The sequence below is a fragment of the Berghia stephanieae genome, chromosome 5, assembly GCF_034508935.2.
Source record: "Berghia stephanieae isolate SIO BIC M18660-M18661 chromosome 5, UCSD_Bste_1.3, whole genome shotgun sequence".
Lineage (NCBI taxonomy): Eukaryota > Metazoa > Mollusca > Gastropoda > Nudibranchia > Aeolidiidae > Berghia > Berghia stephanieae.
In genome coordinates, this window is record NC_088364.1 from 13,551,512 (window position 1) to 13,569,011 (window position 17,500).

Consider the following 17,500-nt stretch of genomic DNA (forward strand, 5'->3'; position numbering starts at 1 on the left):
TAATAATGATAATAATAATAATAATAATAATAATAATAATAATAATAATAATAATAATAATAATAATAATAATAATATAATAATAATAATAATAATAATAATAATATAATAACGACGACGATGATGATGATGATGATGATGATGATGATGATGATAATATGATAATAATAATATTGATGATGATGATGATGATGATTATCGTATTAATGATACTACTACTACTACTACTACTACTACTACTACTACTACTACTACTACTACTACTACTACTACTACTACTACTACTACTACTAATAATAATAATAATATGATAATAATAATAATAATCTTGATTCCCCTTGTCGGTTGCCTTTAAACAACCCATACTTTTCTCTTTTAAAAATTCAACTCACCAATACTAACAATGGTCAGTCGGTTTGTTTTTGTTTTCACGGTATTTACGGCGCTTGCAACACATTAAGGTCATATCAGCGCCAGTAAAAAGGAAAAAAATGGGATAGTAAAAAGCTATAGAATTACAATTAAAGCACCCAAGAAAAGGTAAGACAAAGGGGAATTGGTTCAAATTGGAAACAGATGTAAATTCCAAGAGCACACTATCAAAGTAACTTAGTTTGAGATCATCTAAAAGTCTCATCCATACACAAGTACGGGTCCCCACGAAGAGGAACACAGTCAAATGTTTACAAATCATTTATAATATGTAAACAAAACATAATACAATGCATAACAGATAGATGATTTACAAGGAAACAAATATCAGCGGGTATCCGCCATTAGTCGGAAAAAGAACATCCCTGAATATAACACTAATGCAACGATATTATTTCAGATTCAAGAAAAAACGATGTAAGTCACAACTCGAACAACAGCAACAATTGCTTCTACAATCCCCATAGTGATGTAGGTCACTGTGACAACCCCGACCAATCAAACACAATCAACATGACAACATCAACCTCAACCTCCACGACGTGTTCTCAGAAGGAATCTTCTATTCCAATCACCTCCCACTCAAACATCGTCTATACCACCACCACCACCAGCAGCAGCAGCAATAACAACCGCAACAACGTGACACATCAATTCCAGCCTAAAGTAACGGAGGTTCAAGTCTTTCGCCAAGCTCCCGTGTTCACGAATTGTCCAAGTTGTTATTATGATATAGTGACCAATGTCCATTTCGAAGCGGGATCTTTGACCGTCTTATTGTGTGTATTTTCAGCTGTCGCAGGGTAAGTAGATGTTGGTACGTAGATAGTTATGGTGATGATGATAACGATGATGGTGATGATGATAATAATGATGATGATTGGGATGGCTGTTTATCCTACTAGATAATATATCTTTAAGAAAGATATCCACTCTGTATTTGCTCCTTCTCTGTTTCAATGTTCTCCATTCGCTATCTACCATCTTGATTGTAACACTTTTTTTCTATCGATTTCACAGATGTTTTCTAGGATGTTGTTTAATCCCTTTCTTCATAAACGGATGCAAAGATGTGGTGCATACATGCCCCAAGTGTGCCCACAACATAGCAAGGTGGTCAAGAATGTGACATTGACGTATCAAATCCTCATAGTTATAGATTTATTCCTGCTATTTTTGCCTGTCTTGCAACTGTATATTAATTGTAAATTGTAAATAATAATGTGATCAAAAAGATAGCATACCATTCACCCTTACTGTTATTTTTGCTTATGACACTATCATCATCATCATTACCATCAGCATCGTCACCATCATCGTTATGATCGCCATATCTCACTCTTTCCTCAACCTCCATTTTTTCTCCCCCCCCCCCCCCCCCCCTCTCTCTCTCTCTCTCTCTCTCTCTCTCTCTATATATATATATATATATATATATATAATATATATATATATATATATATATATATATATATCATATATATAACATTTTAGACTTAAAATTCACTTTCAGCATTCACTTTACTCCAACATAATATTGAGGTAGGGCACATATATGTGACTCTTTACCTAAAAACAATATTATGTCGGAATAATTTAGATACGGAAAAATTGAATTTAAGTCAAGAACACACCCGGGTACGGTTTCCTCGAATACACGGTTTCTTCGAACTCGTTCGAATATCCCAAAATTTTCCCTTATTTTTCTTGTACACACTTTTCTCTATCTACGGTTTTCTTGAACTTTTTTGCATGCCCTGTGAAGTTCGAGGAAACGGTACTCGGGTGTATGACACTTTATCTAGCATATTATATCTATTTTTCATTATTGCTGATGAGTAAAGCATTATAGTGCAAATGTTTTTTTTCCTATACTGAGCAATTGAACTTTGATACCATGAGTTTAAATAAAATACAACCTCCGCCAGACAGATTAAACATACAAATACACACAAATGTGTGAAACCTTTAACTGATATAATTTAGAGAGAACTAAACATTAACAGGCTGTCTAAAAATAATAACAAAGAGCTATGTGACGTCAACCTCGATCCTTCTATAACATTCACGTGTTGGCATCCGTTTCATTCCGACACGATACCACAAGGAGACTGTGGGCCATAATATATACTTTGATAGATCGTATGATTTATGCAGACCTGCCTATTTGAAAATTTAAAAAAAATCGTAATTGTTAGGAGATAAAAATTGCAGTTGCTCTAGTCAACTTTAAAAGTCAACAATTTTCCCTAACACTAACACTGGTTAAATAACACTTCGAAATCCGTAAGATAATGTAGTCTGGTATCAACTTTCATTTTCAATAAGTTTTAATGACTTAGAGACGCTCATGAAGTTCTGAAATTGGTTCCAAAATTTCGTAATTCTACGAATTTTTTTCGTAGTAGTAGGAAGGTCTGGAGTTATATAATCTTTTCATTACCATGACCTTGTAAACATTTTATTTTGTATTTTATGATCTGCATTGGCATGAATGTATAAAATATTATTGCTTTCAAATTACTTTCTTTCATTTCCCAATATTTTGTTTGTTTGTTTTTGTGTGTGTATGTGTGTGTTTGTGTGTTAACGCCAAACGTGGGGTTTTTATGGAGCAATATTATAATATCCATTAAATTCGTTCAAAGCAGATTAAAATACGTCATTAGTCAACAGCAATGCTGAATGTGCAGGAGGAGAACGAAGCCCGGGAAAAAGACAACGCAAATACGGGGGAGGGGAGTGAGGCATTTACCTGACACCTTGAATATAGTGAAAAAAATGTGAGTACAGAGTATTTTCCAACGACTCCACCCACTGTCCACCGCGGGCAGCGGGATTCGGATATGCGACCTAAAGTTTACAAGCCAATTGTCAAACCACTAGTCCAAAATAAAAACAATAATATAATTTTGTTCCTTACACTTTCACGACGAATTTATTTTACATTTAAATATAGGACGTTAAGAATATTAGCATATAATATAAGCCTCGAAGTATAACTCCAAGTGTTTTTGTGGCCATATTTACAATATTTACCTAACTGTCAATGTTTTAATTGTAATCAAAGATAAATATATCCCTCTTTGTGACTGTAACTGATAACTCTTATTAGAGGCTCTGCATAACATATATTTTGTGACTGTTTTGCCCATATGCATGACTTTACATTTTGGAGTAGTTAAGCGTAGTTGTCATTCTGTCATTTCTCACTCCATTGAAACAAAGCATGAATATCATTTTGCAAGACTTGAGAAATATTTCTGGAAGAATGCAATTTTGTATCATCTGCAACTAATTTACATTTAGAAGAAATATTGTCAGGCAAATCATTAATTACATCATAAATAGAAGTGGTCCCAGTACACTACCCTGGTGGATTCTACTCTTAACTGCACCAAAAGTTGATGACCCCTCTCCAACTACGACTTTCTGTTTACAATGTTTGAGGAAAGACCTTATCCAGTCAATTATGGTATCACTAATTTAATTTACAAAATTTTTATTAGACACGAAGTTGAATGCTTTACAAAAAGTCAAGGTAAATATCAAAATCATATTTTCCATCTATCAATTTAGTCCCATTACAAAGTCCTAGTCTGTGCATTTTACACACCAGGATCTTCATATTAAGGAAAAAAACCCAATAAAAACAATGACAAGGCTCTAAATTTCAAGGTAAAAGGAACAATCAGGAAGTAATTTGTTTGTTTTGTTTGTTTGTTGCTTTAGGTCTCTTCCAACACAATTGAGGTTATATGAGAGACCGCTGAAACAAAAAAAAAGCAATCTTACAAAAATAGTACAAATGTAAATCAAAATCATAACCTAAAGATATCATAAGCTAAATTATAAATAACCAAGAACAAACAGGCAGAAGATTTACAGGAAAAAAAATATCCCCTGTCAAAAATACAATCACAAACCAAAGAAGCAGGATAGGCTAGTAAAGAGAAGAAGAAACGACATCACTATCGGATCGTACACCCATGCGAACATCATAGGTATATGATTCAAGGGTGATGCTCCCATCCAACCACCCGCTATCAGGAAGTAAGGGTTTGTGGACAGGTACATATATTTAGCATAATAACAATACAAGTATCATTATAAATCAATGAATATAAAGATCATACATGAGTATAGATGTGTAAAAAAAAAAAAAAATAATAATAAGAGTATTTTTTTGTCCATTACCTAAACTATGATAATTGGGTAGTATAAGATCTTTTCAATATAAAACCGTGGTGACAATCGTTTAGTAACTTATTATCTTCAATATACGGAGTTGTAGAATTATTGTATTTTACTAGAAGGAAATCGCTGATCGCATTGTTATTAAATTTCCTTTATTATAGACATTTAGAGATGGACACCGACTTAGGAGCGCAAATGCTCCACACTCACACTGTATATTAATAATATTATTATAGAGCACCAAGTAGTGATAAACACAAAGTGCCAATGGAGAGTCTCTGAGATGAGACCAACGTAATATTGTCTAATAATATGTGTCCTAAAATTGAGGAAATGCGATTGTTGTTTTTCATAATTGGTAGATTTCAATAATTCTTCGGCATTTGTCATTATCGCACTTATTATAGTCATATTTTTTACAGTTAATTAAATACGGTAATTATTGGTGTGATATGTTCCTCGGTGATCATAAAGTTCCCCTTATTCACCCTCAAGCGGAGATTTGTCTTAGGGTCTATTCCAAGGGAAACTGGGATGACCCAGGTATCAGTATCAGCCGGAGCTCAGCGCCTCAAATTGAGCTAGTGGGAGGCGGCTTGCTGAGGCCACTTAGCACAGTGTATATTAGAACTACCATTCGGGCACGAAGCAAAGACCATACCGCTGATCCAACACCCACCCCTTTCCATCGTCGTTTTGGCAAATTACGGTTTCCTCAAACTTTTTTGCATATCCCGAGGAGTTCGAAGACATCATGCTGGAGTGTATACACATTTTGAACTTATGAAAGGGACTGATAGTCAAATTGGTTAAGCACTTTGATTCAAAGCATTGGGACCCGTTTGTTTTGTTTTGTTTGTTTTTAAGGGTTTTACGGCGCTTGCAACACATTTAGGTCATATCAGCGCCAGTAAAAAGGAAGAATATGGGATAGTAAACAGTTCTAGAATTACAATTTAAGTAAACCCAAGAAAAGGTAACACAAAGGGAAATTGGTTCAAATAGGGAACAGATGTAGATTACAAGAGCACACTATCAATGTACTTAGTTTGAGATCACCTAAATGTCTCACCCGGACACCAGCACAAGATCTCACTTAGAGGAATACACTCAAATGTTTACATTATACATTCAAAATAACAAATATAACAATGCATAACAGAGAGATGATTTACAAGGAAAAATATATCATCTCCCAAAACAATAACTATGCATTTGACTGTTTCCCTCCGAGCCAGGACTTGGGCCAGGGCTAAGACTTAGACAAAACCAAGTAATCTCATTCCAAGACAAAGACAGAAAGCATGTTGGGAAAGAGATATAAGGGGATAGAAGAGACAGTATGTACCTACCCCCTGTCCACTATGGGAGGTTAGGAACCCCACCCAGTGGGACCTGTTTTAACCCTCTCATTATTATTATTATTATTATTATTATTATTATTATTATTATTATTATTATTATTATTATTAATCTGGCTCCTGTGACCATCCAGTAGTGATTGACTAAGTGGGTCTGTAACATATGTTTTTTTTTTTAAAGGGTTTTATGCGCTTGCAACACATTAAGGTCATATCAGTGCCAGTTTTTTTGTTTGTTTTTAAGGGTTTTACGGCGCTTGCAACACATTTAGGTTATATCAGTGCGAGTAAAAAGTTCTAGAATTACAATCAAAGCACCCAAAAAAAAGTAAGATATAGGGGAACTGGGAACAATAGGGATCAGATGTAGATTCCAAGAGCATATCACCCATGTACTTAGTTTGAGATCACCTATAAGTCTCATCCGAACACAAGCACAAAATCCAACAAAGAGGAATACACTCAAACTCAAACGCTTACATTGTACATTCAAAATTACAAATATAATAATACATAACAGAGAGATGATTTACAAGGAAAAAAATATCATCTCCCAAAACAATAACTATGCATTTGACTGTTTCCCTCCCAGACAGGACTCCGGCCAGGGCAAGGACAAAACCAAGTAATCTCATTCCAAGACAAAGACAGAAAGCATGTTGGAAAACAGATATAAGGGGATAGAAGACACAGTATGTACCCCATGCCCACTATGCGAGGTCAGGAACCCCACCAAGTCAGTGCCAGTGAAAAGGAAGAAAATGGGATAGTAAAAAGTTCTAAAATTACAATTAAAGCACCCATGAAAAGGTAAGACAAAGGGGAATTAATTCAAATAGGACACAGATGTCGATTCCAAGAGCACAATATTAATATCAAAGTACTTAGTTTGAGATCACCTCAACAGCAATTTTCTCATATAAACTTAGATCCATTTAACTTGCCGGGGGAATAATCACTGTAAATGAAAATGAGAAAACGTTTTAAAATCTATTCATAAACAAATGATAAAATAATACGTGTAAGGGAGCGTTCACATATTACGTCATCAGCTAGGGGGGGAGGGGGGGTCTACCAAATGTTGACATGTGTTGACATGGGGGAGGGGGGGGGGGGGTCAGACCCAAGATGATGTCATCAAAACATAGGCAAATTAGGCCTATTTTATTAAATGCAAGAGCTTCAAAAATGGCATTCCAAATAAATTAGCAAAAAGGCGAACTTGCGCTAAATGTTCATTGTATCACTCCTCGATCACAGCAATGAAAGACCATTCACGAAAATGCGGCATACAAGAAGAACAGCAAATGGGAGAAAGTGATGACGATGAAGATGAAATTGATGATACTATTTATAGTACATTGCCAGAGGTCCAAGGCAGAAACATTTTTGAATCAATTAATTTTATGTTTGGAAATTGAAACAGAAATTCATTCCACTAAAAGACTAATATGCTATAAAATAATTTGCCTCCTATACTATTTTAAATTACACTTTCTGAAATTTCTTTAATAGCACCTGCACCAAGTAGCCTAATTTAAATAATGTTTGTTAGATTTTATCTTTGCAAATTTAAATTTTATGTCCCCATTGTATCGTAAAACATAAATTATCAACAGTTTCTGAAATTAATAAAATGTCTGAATGTGTTTTATCAAACGTTGATAATCAATGTTTATGGTTTGAAAAATGAATAATAAATATTGTGAAATTAAAATTATCTTTTAGTTTTTATTAAATTAGATGACGTCATCATCTGTTGGGGGAGGGGGGGGGGGTCAGGTCAATGATGACAAGTGATGACTTGGGGGAGGGGGGGGGGGGTCTAAAAAGGGCAAATTTTTGATGACGTAATATGTGAACGCTCCCTAAAAAAACCTAAAAAAATCATTTTTATTGACATGAAAATTGAAGAAACTTTGATATCATAAAATACATTGTTTTTTGGTAAAAGATGGACTGATATCACAAACGGCTTATAAAACATGGGCAGACTGTACAATTATAAATAATTACGTCTAAATGAAGATAAATTTTCAACTTGATACAATACCACATTCCTATCAGGTCAAAACCAACGTCTGCTATAGATTATTTTCACAATTTTATTTTTTTAAATGACATTTATTTCATTACAAAATCATTTAGAAGGATGAAAAGTATTTTCTATGGTATAAATTCGTATATTAAAAAGATAAATAGATTACAAACTAAACAACAACAAAAAATACAATAATAATAATAATAATAATAATAATAATAATAATAATAATAATAATAATAATAATAAGAAGAAGAAGAAGAAGAAGAAGAAGAAGAAGAAGAAGAAGAAGAAGAAGAAGAAGAAGAATAACAATAATAATAATAATAATGATGATGATGACGATGATAATAATAATAATGATGATGATGATAATAATAATAATAATAATAATAATAAAAATAGTAATGTTTGTTTGTTTGTCATATCGGCGCCAGTGAAAAGAAAGAGAATGGGATAGTAACAAGTTCTAGAATTACAATAAAAGCACCAATAAAGGGAAGATAAAGGTGAATTGGTCCAAATAGGAAACAGATGTAGATTCCAAGAGCACACTATCAAAGTACTTAGTTTGAGATCACCTAAATGTCTCATTCAGACACACGCACAGATCCCAACTAAGAGGGATACACTCAAATGTTTACAGATCATATATAATATGTAAACAAAACAATACAGTGCATAACAGAGAGATGATTTAGAAGACAAATAATGTCATCTCCCAAAACTCGAACTATACATTTGACTGTTTCCCTCCCAGCAAGGGTATCCGCCCAGGGCCTGGACAAAACCAAGTAATCTCATTCCAAGACAAAGACAGAAAGCATGATAGAAAATAGATTTAGGGGGATAGAAGACACAGTAAGTGCCTCCCTGCCCACTATTGGGAGATAAGGAACCCCACCCAGTATAATAATAATAATAATAATAATAATAATAATAATAATAATAATAATAATAATAATAATAATAATAATAATAATAAAATCTACAGGAGTGTATGGCATGCCTGCATAAAGAACTTGCATCATGTGTAAATATATAATTGTAAAAACGAAAAACATACAAATGGCCACATTAATATAATAAGAATAAAACATTACGCAGCAATATCATAAATAATATAAAACTTACCATTCAACTACAAATCCTCAGATCAAGATAAAATTAAACCGTAAAATTTCTATAAAAAGCTATATAAACAGCTTTATTGCATATCATATAACATAAATTGGTTTTGCTTTTAAGGGTTTTACCGTGCTTGCAACACATTTAAGTCATATCAGCGCCAGTAAAAAGGAAGAAAATGGGATAGTCATAAGTTCTAGAATTAGAGTTAAAGCATCCAAGAATAAGGCAGACAAAGGGGAACTGGTTCAAACTGGGAGAGCACACAATCAGTATACTTAGTTTGAGATCCCTAAATGTCTCATCCAGACATAAACCCAGATCCCCACCAAGAGGAACACACTCGAATGTTTATAAATCATACATATATAAAAGGAAAAATAATACAGTACATATCAGAGGGATGATTTACAAGGAAAAAAATATCATCTCCCAAAACTGACTATACATTTGACTGTTTCCCACTCAGCAAGGGCCAGGACAAAACCAAGTAATCTCATTCCAAGACAAAGACAGAAAGCACGTTGGAAAACAGATATAGGGGGATAGAAGACACAGTATGTACCTCCCCGCCCACTATGGGAGATATAACATAAAAAAACAAAACCAACAAAAAAAACAAAAAAAACAAAAAAAAAAACAGACTGAGCTTGATTGCATATTGTATAACATAATTTAAAAAAAAAATATTTAAGAATATGGCACATACAGTAGAAATAAATTTACATCTGTCTGTTTTGTTATTTTGTCATCAGAGACCCACCATCTCAAAATGATATTATGTAAACCAGACCCTAGATTCGTTGTTTGTAATGGGCAATATTTTGTGTTGGTTTGAGATGTTATCCATTACAATAACGAGACGATAACAATTTGGGTTATGAGTTATACACAGCCCTGACATAATAACAACTTGATGTGGCAGCTCATCTGTTTACACTAGTAAATATACAAGTATATATTTGATCCAATAATATAATAAGCAGTCCCTCCCAAAAAAAACAAGCAGTCCCATTACAAAGTCCTATTCTGTGCATTTTACACATCAGGATCTTCATATCTTAAAAAAAAACTCCCAAAAACAAGGCATTAACATTTCATTGTACAAAGCTACAATCAACAAGTAACAGATTATGTGTGTGATGTACAAAACAAATCTGAAAAAAAAAAAAGTTCATGGAATCATAATGGATGTGACAATTTTCCTGTAGTTGGTAAGGAGACGGTTATAACTACGAATTTTTCCAATTTAAGTAGAGAAGAAAAAAAAACAAAAGTGGTCTTTCAGAGCCATTCGGCCATGGAGCCAGAGTTTATCCTGGTTTATGTTGTGTGAAATGGACAATAGCAATTGCTTGCTATCCTGTGGATAGTACGCTTGTCTATCGCAAAGTACTTTCCACCAAATCTAAAAGATTCAGCTACCCATTCAGATTCAGCTACCCATTAACTACTGGGTGAAGGGGGGGGGGGGTCAGAAGAAAAAAATCTCAACAGCACCCGGGATCGATCACAGTCCCTTTGCACGTGAAGCGAGTGCTCAACCAACTGAGCTATCAGGACCCCTTTAAGTAGACAGATCTGGTAAAAATGTAGAGATTTATTTTTAAATTAAATTAAATAAAAAAGCAAAGATGAAAAAGGCAGACAACCAATTTTCTACTCACAAATTTGTTTGAGATTATATCCCCTGTAATATTATGAAAGAAGATTTTTTAAATATATAAACAGACTCATTTATAATTGAATAAATGTCAATAATAACTATATTATGACTGTCGGTCATTGAAAAATTGGAAACAGGAAATGTGACTTTCTGCTTTTAAAATGATTTGCAATGTACTTACAAAGACTTAAGAAAATCATGACCAGTGTTTTTCTCGATTTATTTATCTGTAAATTATCAGGGAGTATTGTTTTATTAATAAACAGCTGATATCCTTTCAAATAAAAAGTATTTTTATGGGGAATGGAACTATCACCAATTCTCAATAAAGGTTGTCTTCTTTGTTCAATATAGATGTGTCGTTGGTACTCGATTTCAATGGTTTCCCTAACTCTTTCAACTTTCATCATAATTTTTTATTGCCTGATATCATCGATATTTCTTTTACTTTCAACACAAATTCATCGTTACCATTAAAGTTACTTTGCTTTTTGCTTCATTTACAACTCCTTTACTATCATACCAACAGTCATTATGGCAAGAGGAAAAAAACAAAACAACATTGTTTGGTTCCTCCCAAGTGAAAAAGCCATTATCAATCAAAGAAATATTATCAGCGATGAGATTCAAGAACTAAAACACTTATTATTAGAAATGAAGGATGAGAATAAAATAATTCTATCAGAACTAAGAGAAAGCAAAGAAATAATCAGTAATTTGAAGGACGAGAACACATTTCTAAAGAAACAACTTCAACGCCAGTGGATTATTATTGACGATGCAGAATTCTACTCACGAAGAAATTCTATTCTTCTATTCGTATTTACAGTGTATAGGAAGAACATCTAGAAACAAACAATTCGTGTCTTCATAAAATACTAGATTAGATCTATTTAACAATAAAATGCATCTCAGTATTAACAAAAGGCAACTGGACACTTTCCACCGAACAGGCAGATCCTATCAAGGCAAACCGAAACAAATTACTGTCAAATTTGTCTGTCGAATTGATTGTGACATAATACTCAGATCAAAAAGGGCACAGACAAAGGTTTATCAATTTTTGAAGAACTAACCTCCCTTAAACGATATTATGTCGGGATGAATGGGATCTAGAAAAGTGAATTTCCAATGTAAGAAATTTTTTTGATTCTCTACTATTGCGATTATAAATTTACTCCCAAGTTTTATATCTATGGGGATCCTGATAGCTCAGTTGGTAGAGCACTTGCTTCACACATAAAGGGGCCAAGATTGATCCTGGGTGCAGTCGAGACTTTTTTTCTGACCCCCCTGTCCACCCAGCAGTGAATAGGTAGCTGAGTCTGTTAGATTTGATGGAAAGTACATTGCATTAGACTAGCATCCTATCCAAAGGATAGCAAAGAATTGCTATTGTCCATTTCACGCTGTAGAAACAGGGATAAACTCCGCCTCTATGGGCCAATGGCTCTGAAGGACTACTTTTTTTTCATATCTATGGTTATGAACACAATTTCCAGGAGCACATGGTCCAATCCAACATAACACCACTTTGAGACAGTGGGTTACGATTGAGTTTTTCTAAAAAATTATGGAATATTAAGGCTAATCTAACTTTAAATTTAGGTATCCCCTAAATTTTGATTTAAAAATCCTACTCTGGTGGGAACAAAAAATTTAATTTGGCCAAATTTGACCTCCAAAAAGAATTGAAATACAAACGGAATCATGAATCAGTGAATAATGCAGGTCTAGTGATCCATACAGATGGCGATTCAGATGAATCTCCCAGGAGCAGTGAAGATTTTTCCTTGACAGTTGGGGCAGCGGTGAATGGCATCCTTGTTTCTGTCCCTGAAACATGGAATTAAACAGCAGCCCAGCACACACCTGAATGAAGGAAGTAACTAAAATTATAATCTGTAAAATTCTTTTGTCATATCCTACCATCGAATAAATCTATTTAATCCAAGAGCTAAAAATTTAAACTATTATGAAAACCTGAATAAAGCTTCTTAATCTGCATTTAAGTCCACTGCATACTTAAGTCTTAAACCAGTTAATTGCCATACCCTGGAAAAACATGTATGGATAAGGGGGGTGAATTCCTTGTGACCAGAGAATATCTTTAAAAGATTAAGTCAACATGCTCTTTTTTTAATTTTTTGAATTAAAAAAAAAGTTATAAAAGAAGGATGTAAATGAAATGTACATAAATGAATAAAAATCCAGAAAAGTGAGTGGAGCAGGCACTTATGATGATAATAACAGAAAATGAAGTAAGTAGAAATGTGCCAGAAGACAATAGATGGTTCGGGGGGAGGGGGGGGGGTGTAACAGGAATGGAATCACAGACATGTCATCTGATTTATTTACTAGGGCAGAAAACTTGAAATGTGGACTTTGTGTTTTTATTTGTTACAACAGGGATATTTTGCTAGTCCCACTATCCCTGTTGTATACAAGTTCCGCTGTATGTAGTGTGTAGCTAAATCTCTCTATTGTCAACAGAAAAATTGTCTTATATTATGTGTTATTGTTTGGTGTTTATCTCATACAACTAGGGAGGTAGAAACAGTTTTCAATCCTCCAATAACATTTGCAGGCCATTACTCACCCAAATGAAATTAGCATCATACTGAGCTGAAATGACATCCTTCCAGCCTTATAATTCAAGACTGTCAAGACATCAGCTGCCCCACAGCATGGACATGTCGTCCTGACAGGTTCTCTTATGGTTGTATATGTCTTGCCATTAATAATTATTATCGCATCACCCCCATGGCGTGCAAAGCGGCTTAAATCAGGGCGCCTCATTCCTTGATGCATGTTGATGATACGAACAACTTGGTTATTAGAATATGCCACTTGGTTGGGGACATTTGTCTCAGGCATGGGATAAGGCGGGGCTGGCTGGTATGGAGGTGGGGGCTCGGACTTGTCTGTGTCTCCTTAGTGATCAAATAAATAAATAAATCAATCAAACAGTAGATAAATAAAATGAGCTTAAATTGAGCTTTTATATAGCGCTATGTCCACTAAATGTGCTCAAAGCGCTTTACAAGGGGTCCCTGGTCAACACCAACATTTAACACGTAGGACTGGACATGATGCCTGTTAGGTGATATTACAATTTTTCGGACAAAGACAATGCTGTTAATGACCAGGTACTCATTTTACACCTGAGTACGGTGAGAGAATGTGAGTAAAGAGCCTTTTCCAAAGGACTCAACTATGCACCGAGCGTGAGGCTCGACCCCAGGACCTTCCGATCTGAAAGCGAGTGTCTTACCACTAGACCACATAGTTGCACAAATAAACAAAAACAATATATTAAACATAAACAAATAAACAGTCACAATAATATATAGAATTAATCCAATTGCATTACTTTGAAACCGTCATTCCATCAATCAAAACATGATTATGAAACACTTATTCCATCATTGAAAAAAAAATGAATGATAAAAGCTTTTTCTATCATTAAAATACATATTTTATCATGAACTATATGATTGAAAAACCCTAATTCAATCAATGTAAAATGATTCTAAAGAATCAAGACAAAAGTGTTAACCATGATAAAGCATTATAATTGCAAATTCTGTTTTGATTTTACTGTATTGTGTTGTTTAGATTTTAAAATATATAATCACCAAAAGATTTTAATCATCATTATAAGACAATTAATTACTCTCTTGCTTTATATTCTACACTTTGTACAAGCTCTGAATGTGAAGAAAAAAGAGAGAGGAAAGGGGAGATAAATATTCCGAATTTTAAAAATAATGGTTCATAAAGTTGACGGAACTAGTCGTCAACAATTGAACCATTTAACTGTAAAAAGGTTTCCTTTCCGATTGAGGCGAAGCAGAAGAAAACATGGAAGTGCCCTGCTTCTCATTAAAAATTTTAATTAATTCTATCGCAAAGTACTCTTTGCCAGATCTAACAGATCCAGCTACCCATTCAATGCTGGGAAGACAGGGGGATCAGAAACAATCTCGTCTGCACCCGGGATAGATCTTGGTCTTATTGTGTGGGCAGCACGTGTTCTACCAACTGAGCTATCAGGACCCTCCGACATAACACCAGATTAAAGCCATGGGTCACTGATCATATACCTGAAATAACACTCTGTAATCCTTTGTAATAGAGGAATAATTAGGGTTTTGAGGAATTGATATGATCTTATCTAATTTTTTTTAAAAACAAAGATGGTATGGCAAAATCTGAATGATAGCCTGATATAAACCGATAACTTTTGTTAATGATAATGGCAAGTCTGATGCAGCAAGATTAGCTTTCTTCAGGGATGGGGACGAACTTAGTAAAAATATCAGTATCAGCAAGGCATATACTGCCTGTAAAATGTTCCCAAACCCATGTCCCGATAATTTTATGAGAGTAATGTAACAGAGTAGTTATTTGTAAAAGCAAACTGAGGGAAAATTAAATGGCCATTCAAGGTTAAAATACTCCCTTCTCACTCCTCTCCCAACAACAAAAATCTTGCAAAAGCAGAACAATGAGCAAAATTTCCATAACTGTTTTTTTACCTCCTGGATACGGTGGTGGTGGTTCTGAATGGGCTGACATCTTTATTGATTGGGAATGTAGAATACCTCCACTGCAGACAGTAAATATTTCAATGAGTCAAATAATATGGTAATTCAGTGACTTAACTTGCAAAAAATGTTTGTAAAGGCATCGAAAGAATAAAAGTTAAATACATATCATAACAGAAATGAACATTTCAAATGTATTGATATATAATAAAAATTTTCCCTCTTTTCTTACTTCCTCGTTCTCTGTCTGTTTCGCACGGCTTTGTTACTATCTGTCAAACCAGATATGTAAGATAGATGCGTCCCAAAAGATATCTTAACTTGAGGTCAAGTTCAAACAAAATTTCATTTTTTTATAATTTATAATAACAAGATTTTCCTTCAATGTTTATGGGTTTTCTTCTGAAAAAAAGTCCTCTTATAAAATATCACAATGAAAATAATCTGACATCGATAAGGGCTGAGGGAATCGATTTGTTGCTTTTTAGAGAGAATATCTTTTTGAGGTGCATCTCTATTTCTCTTATAGTAAGTTGTTCAGACACATCTGATTAGTTGCAACCATAGCTCACTGTAACAAATGCCTTTCAATGTGACGTTAAAGTTAGAGAGTCTAGCCATATACCACATACAAGCATGCAAACTGCAAACATAGTTTGTCAAATACAAATCAGTTACAACACCCTGACCCTGTAACTAAAAAATGAAATATCACTCACATCCCTGGTAAAAAATGCCAACTGAAATTCCACCCACAAGCGCCTCTACAAGCATAGATCTATTCTGAATTACTCAACTGGAGTTAAAGTGATATTTATCCAATGGAAAAAATGGGAGTCCTCCCGAAAGCTCCTTGGTCCAGAATCTCTTTCAATTTGTATTTTCACCGTGGATCTTTTGTCAGAAGTGTATTTATTTAATTTGTCATCACATTGAAGCATTTTAAAAACTCTAGAACAAACCTTGATAGATTTGTTAGTTAAAGTTTAAGTTTAACTTTCCTAATTTCACCAGTTCTGTTTTGATTCTCGGCTCGGTATTATTATTTTTTTTTTATTAGGGTTATTTTAGTTGCTTCCCTTAGCACTGGGAGCTTTCGGAAGGCCTCCCTCAATATTACCAAATTTAAATTAATTATTACAATACCTGATCACTCGTTTTCTGAAAGGCTGAGATTTATTTCAAGTATAAATATGATTCCAATAATATTGCTTCGAGGAAGTGAAAGTGAAAGTAGGCTAGATTGTGTAAAGTTTATCGTACTTTTTCGGCTTCGCGGTTATGATGGTTCATTAACCTACATGAAAGGTGTTTTGTTTCCCTCTTAAAGGCTCCATACACGCACGGTTTTGATAGGCGTCCGAACCACGATCAGGCAAACCGGGGTGAAAACGCAATGTGTGTGGCCAAATACCTGGCCGATAAACCTAGGTACGGTCGATCGCCCGCACAGCCCGCTTTGCTTAATATTTTTCGAGGCGATCGGCGATCGGGGGCGTGGCAGTATAAAAAATTGTACAATTTTTTTCCGGATTTTCGCTGTTTTGACGTCAGATTCGTGATCAGCGTCGAATTTACAATAGGTTTGATACCAAGAACTATGTTTTTACTCCAAAAATTGATGAAATTAGAAATAAATTTTAATTAATATTGAGGCTATGTGGCCGACAGAAAAGTGCCCCTCCCTGTTTTGTGATGGATCAAGTGGTATGACTCTCGCTTTCGGATCGGAAGGTTCAGGTTTCGAGACCCGCTCTGAGTGGCGCAGAGTTGAGTCCTTGGAAAAGGCTCTTTACTCACATTCTCTCACCGTACTCAGGTGTAAAATGAGAACATGGCCGTTCGTTGTCTTTGTTGGGAAAAAATGTCACATCGCCTGACAGGCGTCATGTCTCGTCTTTCAAGTCTAATATTGCTGTTGCCTTGGGACCCCTTGTAAAGCGCTTTGAGCACGTGGATATTGCGCCAAATAAATGCTGTGTTATTATTTTTTTAAAATATATTTTATAAATGTTGCGCCAGGAAGAGGAAGATGGCAAAAGTTTCGTTCTTGTTCATCGTAAAACTTATAAAGGATTTCATACGAAATAAAAAATAGTTTTCATAATTTTCAATGTAATGATAT

The 17,500-nt window shown here is 34.4% G+C and overlaps 3 protein-coding genes across 4 annotated transcripts in view; 1 reads left to right on the forward strand and 2 right to left on the reverse strand.

Annotated features, from left to right (window-relative positions):
- Positions 1-1,824, forward strand: part of LOC144972442 (uncharacterized) — a 6,780-nt gene extending 4,956 nt beyond the window's left edge. For both annotated transcript variants that reach the window (XM_078913617.1, XM_078913615.1), the window contains exons 3-4: positions 833-1,235; positions 1,453-1,824. In XM_078913617.1, the coding sequence (XP_078769743.1) occupies positions 833-1,235; positions 1,453-1,561 (512 nt within the window). In that variant the 3' untranslated portion in view covers positions 1,562-1,824. The remainder of the gene's footprint in view (positions 1-832; positions 1,236-1,452) is intronic.
- Positions 1,825-10,137: 8,313 nt separating this feature from the next.
- LOC144973860 (cell death-inducing p53-target protein 1-like) overlaps positions 10,138-17,500 on the reverse strand; it is a 30,951-nt gene continuing 23,588 nt past the window's right edge. Inside the window, exon 4 of the mRNA XM_078916750.1 lies at positions 10,138-12,504. The gene's annotated coding sequence lies outside the window, so the exon portion shown is untranslated. The remainder of the gene's footprint in view (positions 12,505-17,500) is intronic.
- Positions 12,493-13,675, reverse strand: LOC144972443 (LITAF domain-containing protein-like). Its single transcript, XM_078913618.1, has 2 exons — positions 13,425-13,675; positions 12,493-12,697 (listed from the first exon to the last, which is right to left on the reverse strand). Exons 1-2 carry the CDS (start codon positions 13,634-13,636, stop codon positions 12,583-12,585), a joined length of 327 nt encoding a protein of 108 aa, XP_078769744.1. The 5' UTR covers positions 13,637-13,675; the 3' UTR covers positions 12,493-12,582.